At 68.9% G+C, this 23,436-nt stretch overlaps 1 protein-coding gene across 6 annotated transcripts in view; it reads left to right on the forward strand.

The window, feature by feature from the left end:
* ARHGAP23 (Rho GTPase activating protein 23) overlaps positions 1–23,436 on the forward strand; it is a 40,453-nt gene that overhangs the window by 14,093 nt on the left and 2,924 nt on the right. For 2 of the 6 annotated variants that reach the window (XM_063354642.1, XM_063354641.1), the window contains exons 2-23: positions 7,244–7,423; positions 10,965–10,989; positions 11,877–11,969; positions 12,355–12,433; positions 12,741–12,795; positions 13,762–15,229; positions 16,428–16,583; positions 16,701–16,812; positions 16,921–16,978; positions 17,125–17,262; positions 17,361–17,472; positions 17,592–18,849; positions 19,192–19,319; positions 19,488–19,606; positions 19,690–19,845; positions 20,335–20,413; positions 20,816–20,889; positions 21,013–21,102; positions 21,272–21,397; positions 21,546–21,587; positions 21,707–21,800; positions 23,346–23,377. In XM_063354642.1, coding sequence (XP_063210712.1) covers positions 7,244–7,423; positions 10,965–10,989; positions 11,877–11,969; positions 12,355–12,433; positions 12,741–12,795; positions 13,762–15,229; positions 16,428–16,583; positions 16,701–16,812; positions 16,921–16,978; positions 17,125–17,262; positions 17,361–17,472; positions 17,592–18,849; positions 19,192–19,319; positions 19,488–19,606; positions 19,690–19,845; positions 20,335–20,413; positions 20,816–20,889; positions 21,013–21,102; positions 21,272–21,397; positions 21,546–21,587; positions 21,707–21,800; positions 23,346–23,377 — 4,674 coding nt within the window. Of the gene's footprint in view, positions 1–3,557; positions 4,205–7,243; positions 7,424–10,532; positions 10,654–10,964; positions 10,990–11,876; positions 11,970–12,354; positions 12,434–12,740; positions 12,796–13,761; positions 15,230–16,427; positions 16,584–16,700; positions 16,813–16,920; positions 16,979–17,124; positions 17,263–17,360; positions 18,850–19,191; positions 19,320–19,487; positions 19,607–19,689; positions 19,846–20,334; positions 20,414–20,815; positions 20,890–21,012; positions 21,103–21,271; positions 21,398–21,545; positions 21,588–21,706; positions 21,801–22,251; positions 22,277–23,345; positions 23,378–23,436 lie in introns of those variants that run through there. The other 4 variants (XM_063354645.1, XM_063354640.1, XM_063354644.1 and 1 more) reach the window with 4 other exon arrangements.

Below are 23,436 nucleotides of genomic sequence, written 5' to 3' on the forward strand. Positions count from 1 at the left end.
GTGGGATGTGCATCACCTCCCCAGCGGCCCCCAGCCCACCTCCCTCCCGCTCCCAGGGGGTTGCAGCTGCGCCATGCTGGGGTGTCCTGGGGGGATGCAGCCGCGCCATGCCAGGGTGTCCCGGGGGGTCGGTGGGGGGCACGCGCCGTCTGTGCGCGAGCCAGCAAGCACACCCCCAAATCCCCGCTGAGCTGCAAAGCTCCTCAGCCCTGGTTTGGGTTAAAGAGAATTAAAATGCTTTCTCCTGCGGGGCGGTAATCCCGGAGGCAGGGGCACGGCCAGGCGAGATGCCCGGCTGCTCCCGGTGCGGTCACCTGCGTTCTGCACCCCCCCCTTCTCCTGCCACCACGTCCCCCGGGACAGGCCGTGCCGCCGGAGCATCCCTGCTTTGCCGGTGGCACGGGGGTGGGCGCAGGCAGCCCCTGCCCACAGGGAAGCGTCGGTCTCGGCTGCCTTTGGGGTGCTGCCTCCCCAGGTGCTGCCGGAGCTGGCCTGGACCGAGGGGTGCGAGTGAGACCCCCATCCCCCCCCTGGGACCCGCCGCAGGTGGGAGCCGGCACCGGCTTTGCCATATAAGGGCTGGAAATCAGTTATTGTCTCAACACGGCTTTCTCCTCCCCTGAAAATCCTATTAAAACCTCATTTTTCTGACCCTAATCTCAGCTCGCCGTTCGGGAGGGATTAGTGTTTGTCCCCCCCCTGGGCCCAGCGCCGGAGAAACCTCCTTCCCGCGCAGAAAGCGGGCCGGAGGAGGGAGGTGGGGGCCGAGCCCAGCACGCCGTGGTGGCGGCAGGACGGGCAGCTGCCTGTCCCTCTGTCCTCTGTTCCTGCCCGAAGCGTGACGTTATCCGCGCTGCGTGCCAGGGGCTGCGATGGCCGCGCTGGCAGGGACCCACGGCCGCAGCTGGCGGGGCCAGGACACGGTGGTGGTGGTGGGGGGGTGTGTGTGTGTTCACCCCCCAGCCGGAACCACCGGGTCCATCCTGGGGGTGCCACCGGGGTCTGAACAGGGTGGGAGAGCTCCGGGAGCAGCAGGGCAGGGGGTGCAAAATGTGGTGAGCCCCCTCCCTCCCGCCCCGGGTAAAGGCAGCGGTGCCCAGGGTGCTCCCTGCTCCTCCGTGCCTCAGTTTCCCTGCAGGTCTGGCTGGGGGTGCGGGCAGGGAGGGGATGCCGGCAGAGGGCCCCGCAGGCCGGTGGCAGCGTGGGCGCATGCACGGGTGGGTGCATGTCCCCCGTCCTCCCCCCCCGCCACCGACGCCTGCGCGCCCGCCCCGGCGTGCCGGCAGCGGCGGCGGTGCATGCCGGGAGCGCGGCTGCCTTCCCCCTTGCTCCTGTTTGGCCGCGTATTTAGGACACTCCTGTGCAAAACACAAGTATTTTGGAAGGCGTCCAGGCGCGCTCGCATTCCTCGGGGTGGAATCTGCCCCCGCGAACGCCGCCTGACCTTTCCCGCTTTGGGCTGCGGGAACAATCCTGGGGCCCGTTCTCCCCTTGACACCCCCCCAGGATCCCCCGGGGGCTGGGGACCCCTCCTCCAGCACCCCCAGGCTGCTGGGGCAGCTGCCAGGGAAGGTGGGAGCGGAGGTGGCAGGATGAGACCCCGCCACCCCCAGGGCAGCCGGTGCTGCCCCGGTACCCCCGGCTGGAGCCCACCCGCCTGCGCAGGCTGCGCTCCCCCTCCCCGATTTCAGCTGGGGAGCGAAGCCCCCCCGGGAGCTGATGGCACCGCAGCTGTGCCAGCCCCGTCCCGCCGCCCCGGCTGGGCAGCTCTGCCTGCTGGGACACGCCGGCACCTCCGCAGGCTGCCTGTCCCCAGGTGGGGACGCGGGGCTGGCCCCGGGGTGGCTCCCATGGGAGACCCCCGGCACACGCACCAGGTGACATCAGGGTGGCTCGGGGGACGACCCCGGGGAGGAAGGCGATGGCAGGGATTTGGGTCCCACGTTTCCTTGTGCCGGTTTCTCCCTGGGCTGCCAGTGCGGAGGCACCGGGACGGTGTCATGGGGTGTGCTGTGCTGGGGGCGTACAGCCAGGTCCCTGGGGACACGGCTGCCACCGAGCCAGTCGAGCCGCCTCCCTGGCAGGGCTCGGGGCAGGCGCTGGGGCTGTTTTGGGGCAGATCCGTGGCACCTTGGCCAGGGTAGACGCTGGGGACATGCTGAACGCCGAAGCACTGCCACCATGCAGGGGTTCTGTGTGGCATCGCACCCTGGGCACTGTCCCCTCACTGGTGTCCGGTGCCAGCCACCAGCCTGGTGGCTGCGGGAAGTGGGTGCCTGCCATCGGGACCGAGGGGCCGGTCCCGCTCTGGTGGGGTGGAGGGGGGCAGAGGAGAGGAGGGGGCCGCGGCCGGCCCCAAGGCTGCGGGCTGCAATCTCAGCAATGCCCGGCATTTCCCCGGCGTGGCCGCACGTGCCTCTCCTCCGCCTCCAGCACGGCAGGAATGCGGCGTGGGACCCCCTCCAGCGGGGACGGGGACAGGCAGGGCAGGGGGACGCTGCCCACCCACAGCCCCTGCCCGGGTCGGGTGCTCGCGGGCGCCAGGCTCACCAAGGTGATGCTCTTTTCCTTATTCCACCCATATTTTGGCCACCGTGGTGGAGAGCGACTCGGGGGGCACAAAGCGGGGCTGGGGAAGGGTGATTTGTCCCCCTGGAGCAGCGGGAGCCCCCCCGGCACCGGTGACAAGGGCCGTTTGCTGTCCCCGCTTGCGGGCTCAACACTGGGGAGCCAGGATTGAACCGTGGGGGCTGGTGGCTCCGTGCCCGGGGGACAACAGGGACCCGCCATGTGTGTCTGCAGCCCTGGGTGTCCCCCGAAATGGCAGATGGGGCTGGGAGCCGGGGGTGTCTTGGTTCGGCTCCCGGTGGGAAGTGTCTTTGGAGCCACTGTCTTTGCCACAGGCACTAAGCAGGGGGGTCGGAGGAGCTGTGTCGGTCCCTGGGGGGCTGTGTTGGTCCCTGGGGGGTTGTGTTGGTCCCCAAGGGGCTGTGGCGGTCCCCAGGGTGCTGCGCCAGCGGAGCCCGGAGCTGGATGTGTGTCCCCACTGCACGGGCTCTGCTGGGCGCCGGGGACAGGGAGGGGACAAGGGGCGTCTCGGAGCCCCCACTGGCTCCCCCCGCCTTGCAGAGCCCCACGGTGGCTCCTCTCCTGCCTGAGCAGGGGTGACATTTGCCACACCCCCAGGCTGTCCCCCTCCCTGTCCCCGGCATCGCTCGGTGCCCTGCGGAGAGCGAGCGGAGGAAGGAAGGAAGGGGCCGGGAGGAGGGAGAGGAGGAAGCGGGGAGGGTGGGATGCTGCCCGGGGTGATGGAGTAAGAAGTGGGTGGATTAAAAAGAAAAAAAGGGGGAAGAAGAAAAAAAAAAAAAAAAAAAAAAGAAAAGAGAGAAAGAAAAAAGGGAAAGTCCGGGCGAAGTGACACCGCAGGCGGCGGGGGGCTGGCTCGGCGCGGTGGGCTGGGCACGCTGATCCCTGCCAGCAGCTGGGGCCCCAGCACAACTGGGGTGTGCGGCCGCCCGCCCTCCGTCCATCCCTCCATCCGTCTGTCCCACCCTCCGTCCATCGCTCCATCCCACCCTCCCTCCATCCCTCCATCCCACCCTCCCTCCATCCCTCCATCCCAGCGTGGCGCGGGTGGCTGGCGGGGGGCCGGCTGCCGCCCCTCGCGCCGGGGCTGTGTCGCTCGCAGGGGGTGTGAGCAAAGCGAGCGTGCGAGAGCATCGCCGGGCCGGGAGCACCGCACATCGCCCCAGCCATGCGAGACGGCGCAGCTGGCCCCGTGGCCCCCCCGGTAGCCGGCCCCCGCCGCCGAGCTGCCCCACTCCAGGGGCAAAACCAGTGAAGGCGACGGTGAGCCCATGGCTGTGCCGGCCGCCGGCTGAGAGCCCGAAGCCAGACCCGGACCATGGTGGAGGAGAGCATGGGCGGAGGGGAGCGGGGGTCCCGGCGGGTGCTGCGGGGTCCCCCCCGGCCCCCCTCGGCCCCCAGCCCGGTGGCGGTGGTGAGGAAGGGGCTGTGGAGCGTGGAGCGAGCCGGTAAGGGCTGGCGCCTGGAGCGCGCCGTCGGGGTGGACTGCAGCTCGCCCGAGCCCCGCTGCATCTGGCTGAGCAGCCTGCGCCGGTACGCCGCAGCCCCCCCGGAGCACCGCTGGCCCCCGGCCCCCCGGCACGGCCGCGCACCCCACCGCACCGAGAAATGCCGCCGGGTGAGAACCGTGTGCCGGTGTCGCGCCTTGTTTATGGTGGTGGTGGGGGGGATGCTTTGCAGGGGAGGGCAGGGGATGGGGGGGCTCCCCCAGTGCTGGGGGGCTGGTGGGGCTGGGTAAGGGGCGGCCCGGGGCTGTCACAGCTCCTGGGCGGTGGTGTGTCCCCTTTGTCCCCTCCCGTGCTGGAGGGAGGGCTGGGGTCGGGGCTCCGGGGTCCTGCTGGTGGCCGTGAAGGCAGGGCTGGCAGCTCCCCGGTGCTTTGCTCCCGTGCCCGGCCGGGGGGCCAGATCCTGCCCCCAGGGTGCAGGGAAAACTCTCCTGTGTTCCGCAGGAGTGGGACACTGGTGGGAGCCTCCCGTCCCATCGTGTTCCCCGTGGGGGGAGAGAGGCGGCACGGTGACCCGGGGTACAGGTGACACCTGTGCTGGGGGGCAAGGGACCTCGCAGGGCTGTCTGGGGTGGGGGGGGGGTCTATGCCCAGCCCTGGGCAGCCCCCCATCCTCCCGCAGCCCTTGTGGGATGGGGGGGCTTGGGGGAGCCGGGCTAACGGGCAGGATGCAGGCGGTGGGAGCGCAGCGGAAAACAACCGGGCTGAGGTTAAAATAAAGCCAAAAAAGCTGGGAGGTGACTGGCCCCCCGGGGACGGGGACGACGACACAGGGGACAAATGGCAAATCAGTTGTTGACCCCGCTGCCACGGGGGGAGCGGGAGCATCTTTGGGGCTGCGAGCCAGTGTGTGGGTGGGGGGGACGGACGGACGGACGGACGACGTCCAAGCCCACAGCCGGGGGTTTTGCAGCCCAAAAAGCGCCACCGAAGCAGGGTGGGCGAAGAAGGGAAACTGAGGCACGGCGGGCGGGGAGGGTTGGCTTTTGCCCACCCCTCCCTCCCCCTTTTGCAGGGTCTCTCTGCGGCGGGTGATTTCCCCCGTCGTGGGGGCGGGGGGGATGTCAGGCCGCTGTGTCCCCCCGGGGGATGGGAGCGTTCCCAAGCGATCCCTCCTCCGCCGTGAGTTATGGAAGCTTGGGATGGAGAGGGAAAAAAGACCAGGGGACCGTTGATGCTGTACCGGGTACACCGCAGCTGGGGGACGTGTCCCCGTGTCACGGGCGCGCCGGAGCCGTGGCCACGGCTCCGGCGCGCCCGTGACACGGGGACACGTCCCCCATCCCTGCGGCTGGGCGCTGCCGTCGGTGTTTCCAAACCTATCCTATCCTTTTCGGAGGGCTTGTCCGTGCCGGTTAAAATCAGCGGGGCACATTCAGCTGTCAGCTTATAAAAATAATCCGGGCGAGCCGGCGGCCCGACACAATGGAGGGCGCAGATGGGGACAGGCGCCCGAACGCGCGCCCGGGATGCTCCCGGCCTCGGGGCGAAGGGATGGCGGGGGTGGGGGGGGGATGTCCCTGGGGGGAGCGTGGGGTCCCCGTTGCCATCTGGTTTTGGGTCACTGGACGGGGTTTGAGTGGTGGAGGGAGGGTTTGGGGGCGGGGGGGGGGGGGGGAGTTTTGCCCCCTGTGTGGGGCTGTGGTGGGGTTTTCTGGCTCTCCTGTGCCGGCGTCGGGAGCGTGGCCGCTCTCTTTATGTTTTGGGATATCTGCGGTGTCCGCCGGCACCCGAAACCCTTGGACTGCCCCCACCCCATCTCCCCCCCCCCAGGTTTGCTCCGGGGGTGATGGAGCGGGTCCGCGGGTGCTGTGCCAGGGCGATGCTTCGTGGGCTGCAGTGCCGGAGCCGTGCCATCACCAACGGGGACCGTATCCCGAGGGGGACGGGCCCCCCCCCAGCCCCCCCCCAGCCCCACCTGCAGCCGGACCCCGTGCGGGACGTGCCGGTAAAGGGGGTGCAGCCCAGCCCCCCCCCCCCCTTCCCCCCCCAACACGAGCTGCCGTCAGATTTTCCCCACCGGCGGCGAAAAGGCCCACTCAGCACAGGCGCAGACAAAGGCTTTTTGTGCCTCGTCCCTTTGTGCGTCCCTCTGCCTCCCCGCTCCCCAGCCATCGCTTCCACCGAGACGGCGCCTGAATTTTAACACCCTCGCCCCGGGACGGGCTGACTCCGGCTGGGGAAGGAGACGGCGCTCGGGCCAGGATCCCGATGGATCCCCTCCTGCCCGGCTGCCTGTCCCTGCCCGCTCCCAGGCTGCCGATTCCTCCGGTTTTAGCGGAGCTCGGTGCTGCCAGGGCGTCGGGCAGGACCCTCTGCCCGCTTTGGCCACGGGGATGCTCCGGCCTCGGCATGGTGGATGCGCAGCCAGATGTGCAGCCAGATGTGCAGCCACGGCGACCGGCAACATCCCTCGCCGGCGCTGCGCTAAACCCTCCCGACCTCAGCCGAGGTGTCGGGACTCCTGCTGTCTCTCCAAGCTCCCTGCCCGGGTGCCAGGCGAGACGCCCGCGGCTACTCCGGGCTCTGCCATGGTCCCGTTTTCCTCCCCTCCTCCCCCCCGACATCGGCACCATCGGCTGCGGGATGGAGCCACGTCCCTCTTGGCCCCGGTTGCTGCTCCAGGCAGCGTCCCAAGCCAGAGCCCAACGCGGTGCCAGGTCCCTGCCCCGTCTCGGGAAGCATCACTCATCCAGCCGCCTCCCGGCCGGCTCTTTCCGGCTTGCCCGAGGTTGTTACCGCGGCGTCATCGGAAGGGGACCTTTTGTCCCCGACTCCCCCATCCGCCCCCATCTCTCCTCCTCCCGCGCTGCCTCCTGGGTCCCATCCAGACCCCCAGGCGCAGCTGATTTCCCCCCTCCTTTTTTTTTTTTTTTTTTTTTTTTTTTTATTAAATTTCCTCTCCGTGCGTCTTTTCCCAACAGGTCCCGCACGAGGAGGCTCAGGGGATGCTGGTGGGGTGGTTTTGGGGGGCTGGAATTTGCTGCTGGGCGTAGGGAGGGGGTTCTGAGGGGCGGAGTGACTTTTCCAGCAGATTTCCACACCCCCCACCCCCAGCACAGGGCTTTGAGGGGGCTGGTGGGGGGGGCTGACCGCCTGCCTGCATCCCCCCTCCTCCTCAGAAGTGACATCTTCCTCCTCGTCCCCTGCAGCCAACGCCGGGCCGGAGAGATGGGGCGTCCCCGAATGCCAACGCGCCCCCGGAGGGGCCCTTCCCCTGGGTGGGCCCGAAGACGGTGGTGCTGCGGAAGAGCTCGCAGGGGGGGTTCGGCTTCACCCTCCGCCACTTCATCGTCTACCCCCCGGAGTCGGCAGTGCATTCCACCACCAAGGTAGGGCTGGGACCTGGAGGCGGGCGGGCGGCGGGGGCACAGGGACCCCCCGAGCTGCTGGAGCGGGGCTCGGAGGTGCCGAGGTTGGATGCGGGATGCTTGTATGTGGGCTGGGGGGGCGGTTCTGGGGAGCCATGGAGTGGACCATCCATGGCCTGCCTTTTTGGGGTGGACGGCCCCGGGATGGAGGAGCCCGTGGAGCTGCGGGGAGACGTGCTCTGAGCGAGGAGCGAGTCGGTCGTGTCCCTGGAGATGTCCCAGAGCCTTTCTGGTGGGGGACGCAGATGTCTGTGGGAATGGAGAGAATCCCTCAGCTCTGAACGGCGGCGCCGGCGTTCCCGGGAACAGCAGGAAAAGGCACTTCAGAGCCCCCGAGGCCAGGGGGAGGCTCAGCACGGCGGGACGTCGCTGGAGCCGAAGTGCCACGCGTGGGCACGATGAAGCCAAGCCTGGGAGCAGGTGCTTTGGAGGATGCTGTTCGATCCATCATCACATCCCTCCTCCTCCTCCTCCTCCTCCTCTGACCAGCATCGGCTTGTCCCCTCCAGCACCGGGAAGTGCCAGCAGGTCGTCACCCGGCGACGGACACGTGCCCGCTGCCTCTAGTGCAGTGGATTTTTGCTCTCGGTTTCCTGGCTGTCAGCGGGAGGCTTCGGGCTGGATCTGCTCTGGGACCTGGTGGCAACAACCGTGTCTTGGCTCAGCTGCAGCCGGACCCTTCCCAGGTGCTGCTTTTTGGGGAGGAACCAACCCCCGGCTTGGCCATCGCCTCCTGCGCCCTCTGAGCCGTCGAGAAGTCCCAATCCCGGCAGCACCTTTTCCCTCTGGGATGGAGGGACCCTGCGAAACCACCAGCAGCTTCCAGCGTGGACCGTGCCCTCTGCTTTCCTGCCGTGCCGGCTCCGGGCCCCCATGGTTGGAAACCCCCCCTCTCGCCCCGGTTTCTGCAGCGGCAGCTTCGTGCGGATGAAGGGAGAAGTCTCTGAGAGCCGTGTGGTCCGTCGCAGCCCTTTCCCCGCTCCGGCGTGGGCAGACCTGGATGCTCCCATCGCCTCCAGAGCTTTGCAGCTTCCCACGGCTCCGGCTGCCCCACGGCACCGCTGCCCCAGGGGCCGGCGTCGGCTGCCTCCTCCCCGCAGGCGGGGAACTCGGTGGGAAGTGAGTCACAGGGTGGGGAGAGGCGACTCGCCAGAGTCCCCGCGCGACGTCCTCCGTCACCGCGCTTTTCCCAGGCTCCCGATTCTGCTTCCCCCAATCCTTCCTGCCCACACTTTCCTGTCTGCACCGGGAACACGGACCTGAACCGTCACCGGCAGCGTGGCTCTGCAAAGGAGCTTCCATAGAATCGTTTATATGGAAAAGACCTTTAAGATCATCAAGTCCAACCGTTACCCAGCACTGCCAAGGCCACCTCCGACCCATGTCTACAGGGCTCTGAAATCCCTCCAGGGATGGCGATTCCGCCACTGCCCTGGGCAGCCTCTTCCAATGCTTGACGACCATTTTCATGAAGAAATCTTTTCCTAATATCCGATCTAAGCCTCTCCTGACGCGACTTGAGGCTGTTTCTTCTTGTCCTACCCAGTACTGGGGGACAATCACTTCCATAGCCCTGCTGGCCACACTATTGCTGACATAGTCCGCCTTGGCCACCTGGGCACACTGCAGGCTCATACGCAGCTGGTTGTCGACCAACACCCCCAGGTCCTTTTCTGCTGGAAAGCTGCTTTCCAGCGACTCTTCCCCCGGCCTGTGGCGTCCATGGGGTTGTTGTGACCCAAGTGCTGGGCCTGGCACTTGGCCTTGTTGAACCTCACACCATTGGCCTCATCCCGTGGATCCAGCCTGTCCAGATCCCTCTGTAGATCCTTCAAGCAGATCAACACTCCCACTCCAAACCATCTGCAGACTTACTGAGGGTGCACTTGATCCCCTCACCCAGATCATCGATAAGATATTAAGCAGAGCTGGCGCCAGCACCGAGCCCTGGGGAGCACCACTGGTGGCCGGCCGCCAACTGGGTTGAACTCCGTTCACCACGTTTCATCCTGGGGATGGCCCGAACCTGCTCCGAACCATCCCGCTCGCTTCCACCTCTCCACCGCCCTCCTGAGACATCCTCCAAGAGCCGGGGACTGGTCCTGCCCCGCGGCGCTGGGCACCGGGGCTGAGCCCCGCCAGGGCAGGCGCACACGGGGCCGCGTGGGAAGGAGCCGGATCAGCGCCGGGAGGCGGAGATGCTCTTGCAAAGGGGCTGGGAATAGCTCCCGGCACCGCGGGGCTGAGCCCGAGCCGGCGCTGCCCGGGCCGGCGGGGCAGGGTGCGGTGCGGCTGTCTCAGCACCCGTGGGTGCCGGCGGGCGGCCAGGTCCGGGGGCTGAGTTTCGGTGGGGTTGACTCAGCAGGGAGGGTGACGGCGGAGCTGCCTTCGCCGCGCCAGGCTTTGGCACCGCCGCGCCCAGCCCTGGCACCGCCGGGCTGCCCCGGGGGCTGGGAAGGGCTCCGGGGTGCCGCAGGGTGAGGAGGGGCAGGGAGAGGGGCGAGTCCGTGCCTCCAGGGGCCCTCGCTGGCCCCACGCTCCTGCCGTGGCACCGCGGCAGCCACTCGGTGCACGGGCAATGGTGCCGGCCGTGCGCCGAGGCCGTGGGACGTGGCTTTTCCTTCCCATCGTGGAGCGATGCCTCCAGCCCCTTCCTCCTCCTCCTCATGGGGAATGTCACTCCGTCATGACAGAGCGTGGTCCCTTCCCAGCACCCCGGAGGGACCTGCCCGCCCTGGGGACATCGGGGCTGTGTCCCGCCCCAGCTCGGGCACCCCCCGGGCAGCGTGGCTCCGCCGGGGGCGTCCCCACGGGAGGATGTGGGGGGCGAGGGCAGGAGCCCATGGACACAGTGGGAACGGAGCCATGCGGCTCCCAGTGCTGTCCCCTGCCTGTGGCCGGGGAGGGGGTGCCAGGACCCCTCCGCCACCCCCCCTGCAGTGCCCGCCGCAGCCCTGGCAGCCTGCCCCATGCTGAATAATTGCAGGGCTAAATATAGCTGCGCTGGTGGCCGGTGCCCCTCCGAGGACGCCTGCGCAAAACCGTCCCCTTCCCGGGGGTCCCTGCCACCGGGACCCGCTGCCCGGGCGCTGCGGTGGCATGGGTGACAGCGGGCACCTCCGTCCCTCCCCTGGGACCCCACTGCGGGGGCTCGGGCTCTCCGCAGCCAGGCTCAGTGGCCCAGGAGAAGGGTGAGGTGCCACCACGGGGCTGGCTGTGCCCCTTCCCGCTCCCCTGCCCCAAAACCGGCCCCTTCCCCAGCAGCTGGGCACGGGGGGCTGCGGAGGGACCCCCTCCCTGCCCGCCGGCGGGGCTGCGCGGGCGGCACGGATGGATCCGGTGTCGGAGGGTAATTTTAGCCGGGGGCGGCAGAGGGCAGAGGGACGCGCAGGTCCCGCGAGGGGCTTCGTGGGGCTGGCACCTCTCCGGTCCCCCGCCAGTCCCCCCGCCCCGGCTGCCCTGGCCCGGCCACCAGATAAATGATTTTCTCTTCTTTTGGCAGGAGGAGGAGAACGGGAACCGAGCAGGTGAGCACTGGCGCTGCACCGCCTTGGGGACCCGTGGGGACTCCCCGCTCAGGGCGATGTCACCACCCGAATTGGTGGGCACAGGGGACACGCGGCTGTCACAGGTCGCAGTGGGTGTTGTGCCTGGGGGATGCTGTCCCCCATCTCCACTGGCTGGCAACGTGGCCCTAAATATCAGCTGGCGGTGAAGCGGCGCGGTCTTTGGTGGCACTTGGTGCAGCAGACGGGCTCGGTGTCCCCAAAGCCCTTGGGAGGTTCACTGGACCTCGCGCCCAGGGGGGGGTCTGTCCCAAAGCTGGAGGGGCTGTGGCATGGCCGGCACCGGCCCCCACGGCTCGGCTGAGCGCGGGGTGTTTGGGGACGGGGACACGGCCCCGCTCTCCTCCCGGAGGCTGGCGGTGACGTGAGCGAATGTGAAGGCGTCAGAACGGATCGGCACGCCGGCAGCGTGACGAGGCGCCGGGGCTGCGGTCCCCGGGGGCTGGGCTGGATGCGGGCAGCAGCGGCCAGACCTGGCACCCGGAGCCCGTTGGCACTGGCGGGGGGGGGGGGGGACGACACTGGCCTCGCTCCAGGAGGTCCCCGGGGGATTCAGCATCCCTTGTTGGCATCATCCCTCTGCCATCCTTCCACCGCCCCCCCCGGCCCACCCGCCCTCCGGTTTCTTGCAGCCCCCGATGGCTTTTGCTCTTGCACAGAGCCACAGACCCCTGGGGAGCTGCCATGGCTGGGGGAGGTGGGTGCCGGGGGGCTCCTCAGGTCCCGCTGTGGGCAGGGCTGGCGCACGTGGGCTTGGGGAGGCGAGGAGGGTGCCACCAGGGACCTTCTTGCCGTGGGATGGGCCAGCCATGCCGACGGCTCCCTGACGCTCTGTCCCTGGGGAGCAGGTCCCCCCCGGAGCCGCCTGGAGCCCATGGACACCATCTTCGTGAAGAACGTGCGGGAGGACGGGCCGGCACACCAGGCTGGGCTGCACACTGGTGAGCGGGGGTCGCGGGGGGCGGCCAGGCTGGCGGCGTCTCAGAGCCGGAGATGGCTCCGGGCTCCTCACGGGATGCACGTGATGCCCTGACTCCTCTGCCGGGGCCTTTCTTGCTTGTTTTGCTCTTTTTCTTGCGTTCCCTCTTCCCCCCGCCCCCCCCGCCAGCACTGCGGGGTCTCTGCTCTCTTGTCCCTGGCCTGGGATGGATGCTCAGAGCAGCATTGGGGTCCCCACGGCTCCCCTTGCCACACAGGATGGGGCTCTACCCGTGGCAGAAGCCCTGGCCTTGTTCAAACCCTGCCGTGAGCGACCGTGGGGACAGCCAGGTGCCACCACCCCCCAACTGAGCTGCGGTGACACTGTCTTCTCCCCACGCTCTGCAGGGGACCGTCTGGTCAAGGTGAACGGGGAGAGCATCATCGGGAAAACCTACTCGCAGGTCATCGCGCTGATCCAGAACAGGTGAGTCCCCTTCCCGGGGCTGGGAGGAGCGCAGGGACGGGCAGAGCCAGCGAGGTGACATGGAGGGGACACGTCGCAGCAGGCGCTGTCCCCCTGGGTGTCACCAGGGCCGGCAGGAGCGGTGGTGAGTCACTTGGGCGCCCGAAGGCAGCGGTGCTGCAGGGGACCAGGGACAGGCAGTGACGTGCTGTGACCGTCACACGGGGATGGGGACGTTCATCCCCTCATGGGGATGGGATTGGTCTCCCTGGGGGCAGGCGGGGACTGACCCCGGCCACCCTGACCCCTCTGTCCCCTCTCCCCGCAGTGATGATGTGCTGGAGCTCTCCATCATGCCCAAGGACGAGGACATCCTCCAGCTGGTGAGTTTGCCGGGCAGGTGCTGGGGACCGGGATCGGGTTCCCCGGCATGGCTTTCCCGGGATGTGCCGGCATTCCTGCCCCACCAAACCTGAGGGGCTGGTGTGTCCCTGCCCACGCTCCTCCGGTGGGGGTGGCCAAGTGGCCCTGTCTTGCTGTGGACACATGGGGACGCTTGGGGACAGGGTCCCACCAGCATCCCTGGAGCAGCAGTGGGTGTGGGAGCGGAGGTACCAAGGGATGCAGAGCAGGAAGGATGGGGACGTGACCCCTGTTTTTTGGGGGGGGCATCCTCGGGCATAGCTGGAGGGCGAGTTCTCTGGGTCTCAGGGTCTGGCGTATCCTTGGAGCACCCCAAGTGGCTCTGCTGTCGGTGAGCTGGGGTCTGGGGACAGCAGTGGCCCAAGCCGATGGGTGTGCGTGGGGCTTTGCCTGGGGCTCCTCCGGTCCCGGCTGCCCCCCGGGCTCTCCCGGCAGCGCTGCCACCAAAGCTGCCATCCCCCACCGCCGGCATGGCTATTAGATGGCACCGCTGTGTGGCCCCAGCCTGGGGACCTGCTCCCATTGGGATGCGGGGGGGAGTCTTACAGCGCTGGCAAGGGGGGGGATCTCGCGCCTGTGCCTGCCCCGGCCGCTGAGGATCCCCCGGGTGCGGAGTCAGAGGCGTCTGTGAAAAGTGAGACGGGAGAGCGGGGCCCGGCCAGCCGTGCCGGGGTATTTTAGGAAGGAGAGGAGGGGAAGGGGGGGCGGCGGGGGGAGCGGAAGGGCTGATGTTGGCGGCAGCGTTGCTCAGTGCCCGGGGGGGCCCCGTGGGAAAGCGGGACCGGGGGGGTTGCAGCCAGCATTGCCCAGCTCGCCCCGATGGGGACGTTTGCTCGCAGGTTGTGGGGGGAGCAGAGACCGTCCCTGCGGTGGGAATGGGGGGGTTGCAGCCCCCCCACCCTGACCCCCCCCCCGTCCCCCCACAGGCGTATTCGCAGGATGCCTACCTGAAGGGCAACGAGCCGTACTCTGGCGGGGCGCAGAGCATCCCCGAGCCCCCTCCCATCTGCTACCCGCGGAAGACCTACCCCTTCCAGTCACGGGGCGCCGAGCCCCCCCCGGGCCAGATGCCGGACACCCGGGCCCCCCGCCCCGCCGCCGCGGGCCCCTCGTCCCCGCTCGGCACGGCCACGCTCGCCAGCACCCGCGGCGAGGCGGGTGGCAGCCCCGCGCACCGCCCCGACGAGCCGCAACCTGGGGGTCCCCCTCCGCGCCCCACCGCACCCCACGGGCACCCCGGCTCCTTCTCCCGCACCGGCTGCCCCAGCAACGTCGCATCCTCTCTGCCCGACCGCTACGGGGTGTCCCCCGCCACCTCCTCCTGCTACGGGGTCCCCAAGCATCTCCCGGAGCACCGGACTCACTGCGGCTTCAAGGAGGGCGTCGGGGGGCTGTCGGGGGCCGGGCGGCCCCCCCGGGAGGCGTCGGGCAGCCAGCGGGCGCCCGGCCGGCAGGAGTGCCAGCAGGCTCTTTCCCGCTGGTTTTGCAGCCAGGAGCCGCGGCGCAGCGCCTCGGAGGAGCGGCGGCACGCCATGCCCCCCCGCTACCGCAGCGTGTCCCAGGACCGGCTGGGAGGGGGCTCGTCGGCGGCCCCCCGGGGCTGGCCGCACAGCGCCTCGCACGACACCCTGGTGCAGCCCCCCCGCGAGAGCTGGGCCCCCCGCGCCCGCTCCGACCACTACCTGGGCAGGTACGGGCGCTCCATGGAGGCACTGGAGCCCAGCGCCCTGCTCTCCCCGCGCCTCGACCGCTCCGCCTGGCCACCCGAGAGGCTCTGCCGGGCCACCGTCACCGCCGCCGGGCAGCCCGTCCCGCACAGCTCCTTCGCACCTTCCTCCTCCTCCTCCTCCTCCTCCTCGCGGGAGCCAGCGCCAGTGCAGAAGCACCCGTCGCAGCCCAACCTGCAGAGCGCGGACGATTCAGGCTACATCGGCTACCGGAGCTACAGCCCGTCCTTCCAGCGTCGCACGGGGCTGCTGCATGCCCTCTCCTTCCGTGACCCCGCTTTCGGTGGCCTGCCCACCTTCAGCATCTCGCAGCGGCCGGCCGGCCCGCTCCCGGAGAGGGTGGTCACCGCCATCCCGCCACCCACCGGTCCCCAGCCGATCCCTGCCGCACCCCGGGAGCAGCGGCCGGAGAGCAGCCGGGTGCCCGAGCAGCCGGAGGAGCGGAGGGAAGAGGTGGTTTTGCGGCAGAAGCCGCCCACGGGACGCAAGATGCCACCCCCCATGCGGCAGATGAACTTTGTCTTCCCCGAGGGGGTGAAGGAGACGGACATTTGTGACCCCCCGCCGGCCAGCGGCAAAGGGGAGAGGCTGGTGGCCGAGCGGCAAGGCCGGCGCGTGGCTCCCTTGGCGGCCCCCGAGGACTCACTGGCGTCCATCCCCTTCATCGGTGAGTTGGGGCAGCGTGTTGGCAGGGGGGTGGCTGCCTCTGGGAGGGGAGGTCTAGGAAGTCCCATGCTGGGGAGGGCACGTTTTGGGGGGACGGGTCATGTGGCACAACGTCAGAGCATCCGAGGGTTCAGAGGAGGCCCGGAGGAGGCCGTGAAGACCATCAGAGGGTTAGAACCTCTGCTGGGAGGACAGGCTGAGAGAGCTGGGGGGGTTCAGCCTGGGGAAGAGAAGGCTCCGGGGAGACCTTCCAGCCCCTTCCAGGCCCTAAAGGGGCTCCAGGAAAGTTGGGGAGGGACTTTTTACAAAGGCATGTAGTCATAGGATGAGGGGCCGTGGCTTCAAAGTGGAAGAGCGGTGATTTGGTGAGGTATCAGGAAGGAATTTTTTGTTCTGAGGGGGGTGAGTCCCTGGCCCAGGGTGCCCAGAGAAGCTGTGGCTGCCCCATCCCTGGAGGGGTTCAAGGCCAGGTCGGACGGGGCTTGGAGCAACCTGGGCTGGTGGGAGGTGTCCCTGCCCAGGCAGGGGGTGGCACTGGGTGGCCTTTAAGGTCCTTTCCCACCCAAACCAGTCTGTGATCTGTCCCTGGCCAGCATGGGGGACGGGAAGGGGCTGACCCCACCGTGTCCCACATCCCTCTGGGCGCGTGGTCCCCGAGCAGGGCTGTGGGCGCTGGCGATGGGGTCTGGGCTCCTGCAGCCTCATCCCTCCCTCTCTTGTCCCACAACCCCCCCGCCCAGCCCCCGGTACATCTTACTGGGCACGGCAGGGCTCACGACTGGAGCCCTGCCCGAACTGGGGACAGGGACGTGTTTGGGATGACCCACTCCCCGTCCGGCTCGGGACCTCCCTGCCCGGCCACCTCTGCCCGGGGGGACCCAAATGGGTCTGGGGGGGCTGCCAGCTCAGTCCCGTCCCGTACCACAGAGGGACCCGGGGGCCGGACGGGGAGGGAGGGGATGGGGTGGGCTTGGGGGGCCGCGGCGTTGCTCTGCAGGAGGGTCCGGGTGCACCGGTGGCTCCTGGCTTTGCTGGGGGTGGGAGCGTGTCCCTGGGACGGTGCCCGAGGCGAGAGCGGGCACCTGCAAACCCACCACCTACCAGAAGCGCTGCGCGGGGGCGGGGGGAGTCCCAGCAGGGACTTTCCCACTCCAGTCCTGCCCCGACCCCTCCTGCAACGCTGCCCACCCCTCCCGCAGACGAACCCACCAGCCCCAGCATCGACCTGAAGGCCAAGCACGTCCCCGCCTCCTCCGTGGTCTCCAGCGCCATGAACTCGGCGCCCGCCGTCGCCACCAGCCCCTCCTCGCCCACCTTCGCCTTCGCCCTCAGCCGGCACTACTCCCAAGACTGCAGTAAGTGCTGGGGGGGCTCTGGCTGGGGCCTGGGGGGGGATGAGGGGGAGCCCCCAGCCCTGGAGCTCTGCCCCGTGCCCGCTGGGCTGAGCAGCCCATGCTTCCTCCCCCTCGCAGGCAGCATCAAGGCCGGCCGCCGCTCGTCCTACCTCCTGGCCATCACCACCGAGCGCTCCAAGTCCTGCGATGATGGTCTGAACGCGTTTCGGGATGAGGGGAAGATCCTAAGGTAGGACTGGACACCAATCCCGCCCGCCCCCCGCACTCCCAGTCCCACCACCGCACGGCTCCCGTCCCCCCCCTGCCATCCCACTCACGGGGGCTGCTCTCCCCCCAGGAGGATGCCCAGCCGGGTCCCCAGCCTCCGCATGCTGAGGAGCTTCTTCACCGACGGGGTGAGTGTTGGGTGACGGCGAGGGCTGGGGGTTCTGGGGGTGCCCCCCGCCTGGGGGGTAGCCCGGGGTTGCTCTGCCTGGCTGGGGCAGCGGTGGAGCAGGGGTTGCATCGCCCCCAACGGTTGCCCTCCGGTCCCCCCGCGCAGTCTCTGGACAGCCTCGGCACGTCCGAAGACGCCCGCTCCAAAAGGCACTCAACCTCCGACCTCTCGGACGTCCCGTTCAGCGCCGTGAGGAAGGAGGGCTGGCTCCACTGCAAGCAGATCCTCACCAAAAAGGGGAAGGTAGGCGGGTGCCCCCCCGAGCCCGGCCGGCCATGCTGGGAGGACGCTCCCCGCCGCGAGCATCCCTGAGGTCCGTGCCCCATCCCTTCTCCCCGCAGAAGGTCGGTGGAGGCATCCGGCAGTGGAAGCGCGTCTTCGCCGTGCTGCGCACCCACTCGCTGTACCTGTGCAAGGACAGGCGGGAGGCGGTGACCTGCGCCCCGGCCCCAGGTGAGGAGGAGCCGCCGATCAGCATCCGAGCGTGCCTGGTGGACATCTCCTACAGCGAGACCAAGAGGAAGCACGTCTTCCGGCTGACGACCGCTGACTTCTGTGAATATCTCTTTCAGGCAGAGGATCGGGAAGACATGCTGGCCTGGATCAAAGTCATCAGGGAGAACAGCAAGGCCGAGGGCGAGGTGAGAGCCACATGGGGCTCCCGGCTGCCTCTGGCTCTCCCGGCACTAACCGCCTCGGCTCTCTCCGGCTCTTTGCCTTGTGCTGCTTCCCCAGGCCACGGCCGGCCCCTGCGTGGCCGGCCGGTGTGGGACTCGCCGGTCCCGTGCCGTGCTCCCAGGAGCGCACGGGGGCTCGCGGGCACCGCGGCGTCCAAGAAGAGCGTGGCAGGGTGCGCGGGTCGCTCGGCGGCATGGCTCTCCGTGCGCTGCCGGGCAGGGTTGGCACCGGATGTGCCGGATCGGCATTTGGTCGTGCGACAGGAGAGGAGTGTGCGTGGCTCTGCCGCGGTGTGTTGTGTCTCCTTCGGCGGAGAGAGAGACCTGGCAGGGAGCTGCTGGGCACGGTGCCCGCGCGGCGATGCCGGGGCTGGTGCCGGGTCGGGGCTGAGCCCTGGTCTGTGCGATGGGTCGCTCGGGTCGGAAATGGGGAGAGCTGCTCCCCGGGTGCCGCGGGCTCCGGCGGCGGATCCGCAGGGCTGGATGTGCCGGCGCTGGGCTGGCTGCGTGCCGTCTCCCCGCGGTGCCTCAGTTGGTCGCAGCGATTCTGCCAGGCTTGTGGCGGGCTCCGGCCCTGGAGGGTGCGTTGGGCTCGGAGCGGTCTCTGGTTCTCTGTGGCACAGCCCCGCTCCGCAGGGCGCAGGGGGCTCGGCAGGGCTGGTGGCACCGGCACAGGGAAGGTGCTGCCGGGTCGGAGCGCGCGGAGCCGTCTGGGCACCATCCGGGGCTGCGGTGCCGCCGGGCGTGCAGCATCCCGCAGGGATGGGTGCGTGTCTTTGGATGCTGCGTGGTGCAGCGGGTGCGCCTGGCGCGGGCAGACGGAGGTGTGCGTCCTGCCAAGGGACATCGCTGTCCCCGAGCCTCTGCGGCCGGTTCGGACCCCGCATGCCGCCCCGTGCTGCGGCAAGGAGCGCCGGAGACCGCAGCGGGGCGGCGAGCGCCGGCTGTTTCGGGGCTGTGGGGGCCCGGTCCTGCCATCGCCTGCTCCTGCCTGGCCCCGCGCGGTGCCCGGCAGAGCGTGGACTTGCCTGGGGCCTCCGGCGGACGCGCTGCTCAAGCTCTCCCTTCCCCTCTTCTCTCTGCCTCCCCAGGACCCCGGTTTTGCCAGCCAAGCGCTTATCAACAAGAAGTTAAACGACTACCGGAAAGTGAGGTACGGACCTGGGGGTGATGGGCGCCGAGACCCCCGAGCGCTTCATTCACCTCAATTTTAAAGTCATGGAGAAAAGTCCAGTGCCAGAGGTGCCGGCTGCCCCCGGCTTCTCTCGGGATGCCAGCAGCGTCCGGTTCAGCCAAACTGGCACCGAGGAAAGGGTGAAAGCGGCTCAGTGCTCCCCAAGGGTCCCCGTTACCGGCTGTGGGGTGCAGCCCCATGGGCAGGGGGTGGGATGCCGGGCAGCCGGGGAGAGATGCCGGCATTTGCCGGGAGGTTTTGCGCCGGGCCGGTGCCCCTGGCTGTGCCCCCCCTGAGCGCCCCCCCCCACTCTCCCCGCAGCCCCGCGGGCGCCAAGCCCGATTCCTCGCCCAAGGGCTCTCGCGGGCTGGGGATCCGAGCCGAGTTCCTGAAGCAGACGGGAACCAGCGCGCCCCGGTCCCCCAGGCAGGATGCGGCTGTCACGAAAGGTAGGTCCCATCCCTGCGGCGTGGGGCACGGCGAACTGGGGGACTTGGCAAGGAGGGGGGTTCCTCGCCCCAGGAATGCCATCACGCTTGTCCCCATAGGGCAGCAGGGATGCTCTTCCCATGTATCCCAGCTCATTAGCAAGCGATCCTGTGGGTTTTCCTCCCCAGATGAGAGCAGCTCCCAAAAAGCCCCGTGGGGCATCAACCTCATGAAGAAGAACAAGAAATCTGTCCCCCGCGCCTTCGGCGTGAGGCTGGAGGACTGCCAGCCTGCCCCGGACAACAAGGTACGGCCGCGCCGGCAGTGCCAGCCCTCAGGGACCCTCCCCGCAGCCCTGTCCCCTCCATCACCCGCTCCCTGTCCCCGCAGAACGTCCCCCTGATCGTCGAAGCTTGCTGCAAGGTGGTGGAGGACCGAGGGCTGGAGTACATGGGCATCTACCGCGTGCCCGGGAACAACGCGGTGGTGTCCAGCCTGCAGGAGCAGCTCAACAAGGGAGCCACCGAGATCAACCTGCAGGACGAGGTGAGGGCTGCATGTCCCTGTCCCCATCCCTGTCCCCATCCTTAGCCCCATCCCTGTCCCCATGCCTCTGGGATGCTCCTGGGGCTCTTGTCCTGGTCCATGTCTCCATCACCATCCCCGTCTCCGTCACCATCCCCGTCTCCGTCATCATCCCCGTCTCCATCATCATCCCTGTCTCCATCATCCCCGTCTCCATGGCCGTGACCTTCCCTGGAGTGGCAGGGCCTCCTAGTGGTCGGTGGCAGCAGTGTCGGTGGCAGCTTGGGGACACATTTGTCCCCTGGCATCTCACCACGTCGCTGCAGAGCTTTCCCTGCCAGATGCAGGGTGGGGACAGCCATCCTGCTCTCCTTACGGCCACGGTGGTCCTGGCTGGTGTCGCCCCCGATGGTGGTGGCCTGGGACTCCCTCAGCTTGGGGACTTTCTCGCGCTGGCACCTGGCTTTGCCCGCCGTGGTCCCTCTGAGCAGCCTCTTCTCTCCCCCGCAGCGGTGGCAGGATCTGAACGTCATTAGCAGCCTCTTGAAATCCTTCTTCCGAAAGCTGCCCGAGCCCCTCTTCACTGACGGTGAGTTGCTGCGCCCCGGCCATGCCCTTCCCCCGGGGCCATCGGGGCCCCCATAGTGGCTGCAGATGACCCGGTGCCGATGGCCACATGTCGATGGCTGATACCGTCCTCACCAGGAGCCCCAGAGCCCGTCCCACCCGTCCCTGTGTTGGGGACAGGTCCCCAGACCCTGCGACAGACCCCAGGGCGGGGGGCTCTGCAGACCCCCCTCCTCGCTGAGTCCCCTGGGCCAGCCCTTGTCCTTGGCCCTCCTTGCCCTTCTGTGCTCCATCCCAGTGGGACCCCACCAGCCCCCAGCCCCCTCCCCAGCATCTCTGGCCGGTGCATCCGGGGGTCCCTGGCTCCGGGGAGGTGCTCTCTCCCCTCCACCTGGCTCTGACCCCCGCCATGTCCCGCTTTCAGATAAGTACAATGACTTTATCGAGGCCAACCGGATAGAGGACGCCAGCGAGAGGATGAGGACGCTGCGGAAGCTGGTAGGGAGATGGGGCAAGGGCTGGGGTGGGGGGCACAGCCCTGGAACCCCCCCACCTCGGGTACTGGTGTGGATGGGAAAGGCCGGGGGGTGAGCAGAGAGGTGACCAGGTGTCTCCTCGCAGATCCGGGACCTGCCAGGTCACTACTATGAGACACTCAAGTTCCTGGTGGGTCACTTGAAGACCATCGCTGACCACTCAGAGAAGAACAAGGTACGTCCACCCACCCCAGGCCGGCTCTCCCGGACCCCCTGCCCCACCTCGAGCCCCCCCAGCTTGGGCTGAACCGCAGCCGGCGGTGGGGTGGGAAGGGGGACGGTGCCTGATGGAGCGGGGAGCGCTGAGGGGTGGCCGCGGGCACTAACCCCAGCTCCGGTTGCAGATGGAGCCCCGAAACCTGGCCCTGGTGTTCGGCCCCACGCTGGTGCGAACGTCTGAGGACAACATGACCGACATGGTGACGCACATGCCCGACCGCTACAAAATCGTGGAGACCCTCATCCAGCACGTAAGTGGCATCGGCGGGCGGGCGGGCGGGCATCGGCGTGGTCGGGGCAGGGGGCTGATCCGCACCCCGGGGGACGGTGCTGCCCGGCTGTGCCGAGCTCCCACCGCTTCCCACCCGTCCCTGACCCCTTTCCCATCTCCCCCCGCAGTCGGACTGGTTCTTCAGCGACAAGGAGGACAAGGGCGAGAAGGTGAGTCCCGTCCCCCCGCCAGGGGGGTCTCGCAGTGGGGCAGGGGGGATACAGAGCCCAGGTCGGGAGCCGGGGTGCCATCGGCAGCCGCCTGACCGCCACGTCCGCTCCCCTTGCAGACCCCCGTGGATGAGAAGGAAGCTCAGTCCGTGCCCAACATCGAGTACCTGCTGCCCAACATCGGCAGGACCGCGGCGCCTGGCGATGCCGCAGGTGAGCAGCAGCGCCCACGGCACCCACCCCTCGGTCCTGGCACCGGGGCACCCTTGGGTGCCTCTCCAGCCGCTCCATCCCCCCCTGGCTCACACCACTGCCGACAGCCGGCCCCCCTTGCCGTGGCCGTGGCAGACCCCTGCGTGTCGCAGCAGGACGTCCTGGCACCCTCCTCACCGGAAAGCGGGGACAACCCCCCTGGGAGTGCCAGCACAGCCCCCTCCCCACCCTCTCCCGTCACCCTCCTCTCTGGTGGCTACTCCTTGTCCCTCTGCAATCCCAGCTGGCCCCGGCAGCCCGCGGGAGCCCTGCCCATGCCCGCTCCCCCACGCCAGCCCACGCTGCCAATCCGGAGACCGGGAGACTTTGATGTTCGACTGATTTCTTACGTTCTTTCCTTGAACTTTTCTGTGCTGTCCTCTTCCTCCTCCTCCTCCTCTTCCTCCTCCAGCGGACCTCCTCGAGAGCTAGAGCGGGTACAGTCTTGCTCCTGGGTGCATTGCTCACGCACTAACTCCTCCGGGTGACCACGAGAGAGCGGGAGCAGGGGGGGGGACAGCGGGAGGGAAGGGGGTCCCCAGGGTCCCCAGTGTCAGGAGGGGCTGCCGAGCCCTTGGAGAGCCCCGGATCCTTTAACCCTGGTTTTTCCACGTGGTCGGCCGATGCCTGCGGTGGCGCTGAGGCTGCCGTCGGTGTCCCCTGGCAGGGATGGGTGCTGGGTGGCCTGGGACCGGCACACCCAGACGCCGGGGTTTAGAAGCACAGAATCAAAAAATCATAAAATCACAAAATCACAGAATGGTTGGGCTTGGAAGGGACCTTATGGGGGGCCGTATGGGGGTCCTGATGCCCCGGGGAGGGTCAGCACCCCCTTTCTGCCTCCCCCTCTCTCGTCGTCAGCAGCTGCTAACCCCCTCCCGGGGCGTGCGGGGTGGGAGAGGGTGGCTGTCGTCTTGTCCTTGTCCCTCACGGCAGCAGGGCCAGGGCTGCCTGTCACCCCTGTGTCCCCACCTGCCCCCTAACCCCCTCCTGGGAGCCGGGGCAGCCCCATGGCCCGTCCCAGACCCCGCTCCGAGGCTGGATGTGGTATCGAGCCGGCTCCCCGTGCCCCGTCCTGGTGATGTGGCGGTGGCAGCACCGTGCCCAGCCCCGGTCCCCTCTGTGCCCCGTGGCCGTGGGAGGGTTGGGGTCCTGCCGCCGGGGTCGTGGCTGTGTTTCCCGGCTGTGTGTGCCTGTGTGTCCCCCCCCTCATCCCCACTCCTCACCTCGGGGCTCTGCAGTGGGTTAGCAGTGCTGGGGACCCCTGTACGCCACTGCAGCCCCCCCAGCCTCCCCCCACCTCCTGCAGCTGCTGGCACACGAACCCGCTCAGCGCTGGTGGCCCTGCTGGGGGACACCTGGTCCGGTGGCCCTGGCATGTCCCCATCCCGATTTGGGGGAACGGAGCAGCATCCCCCATCTCTCCCCACCGAACCCCCTCCCCAGGATGTGCCCACCCCCCCCCCCGAGGCCTGTCTAACCCCCCCTCTCTGCTCTGGTTTACAGGCTCAACCCGCAGCGGCTCTGCCAAACCCAAGGTAGGAGGGTCCCGGGCTCGGGGCTGGTTGGGGGGGACATGGCGGTTGGGGCAGGGGGC

This window comes from Chroicocephalus ridibundus, chromosome 17, assembly GCF_963924245.1.
Source record: "Chroicocephalus ridibundus chromosome 17, bChrRid1.1, whole genome shotgun sequence".
NCBI classification, from domain to species: Eukaryota; Metazoa; Chordata; class Aves; order Charadriiformes; family Laridae; genus Chroicocephalus; species Chroicocephalus ridibundus.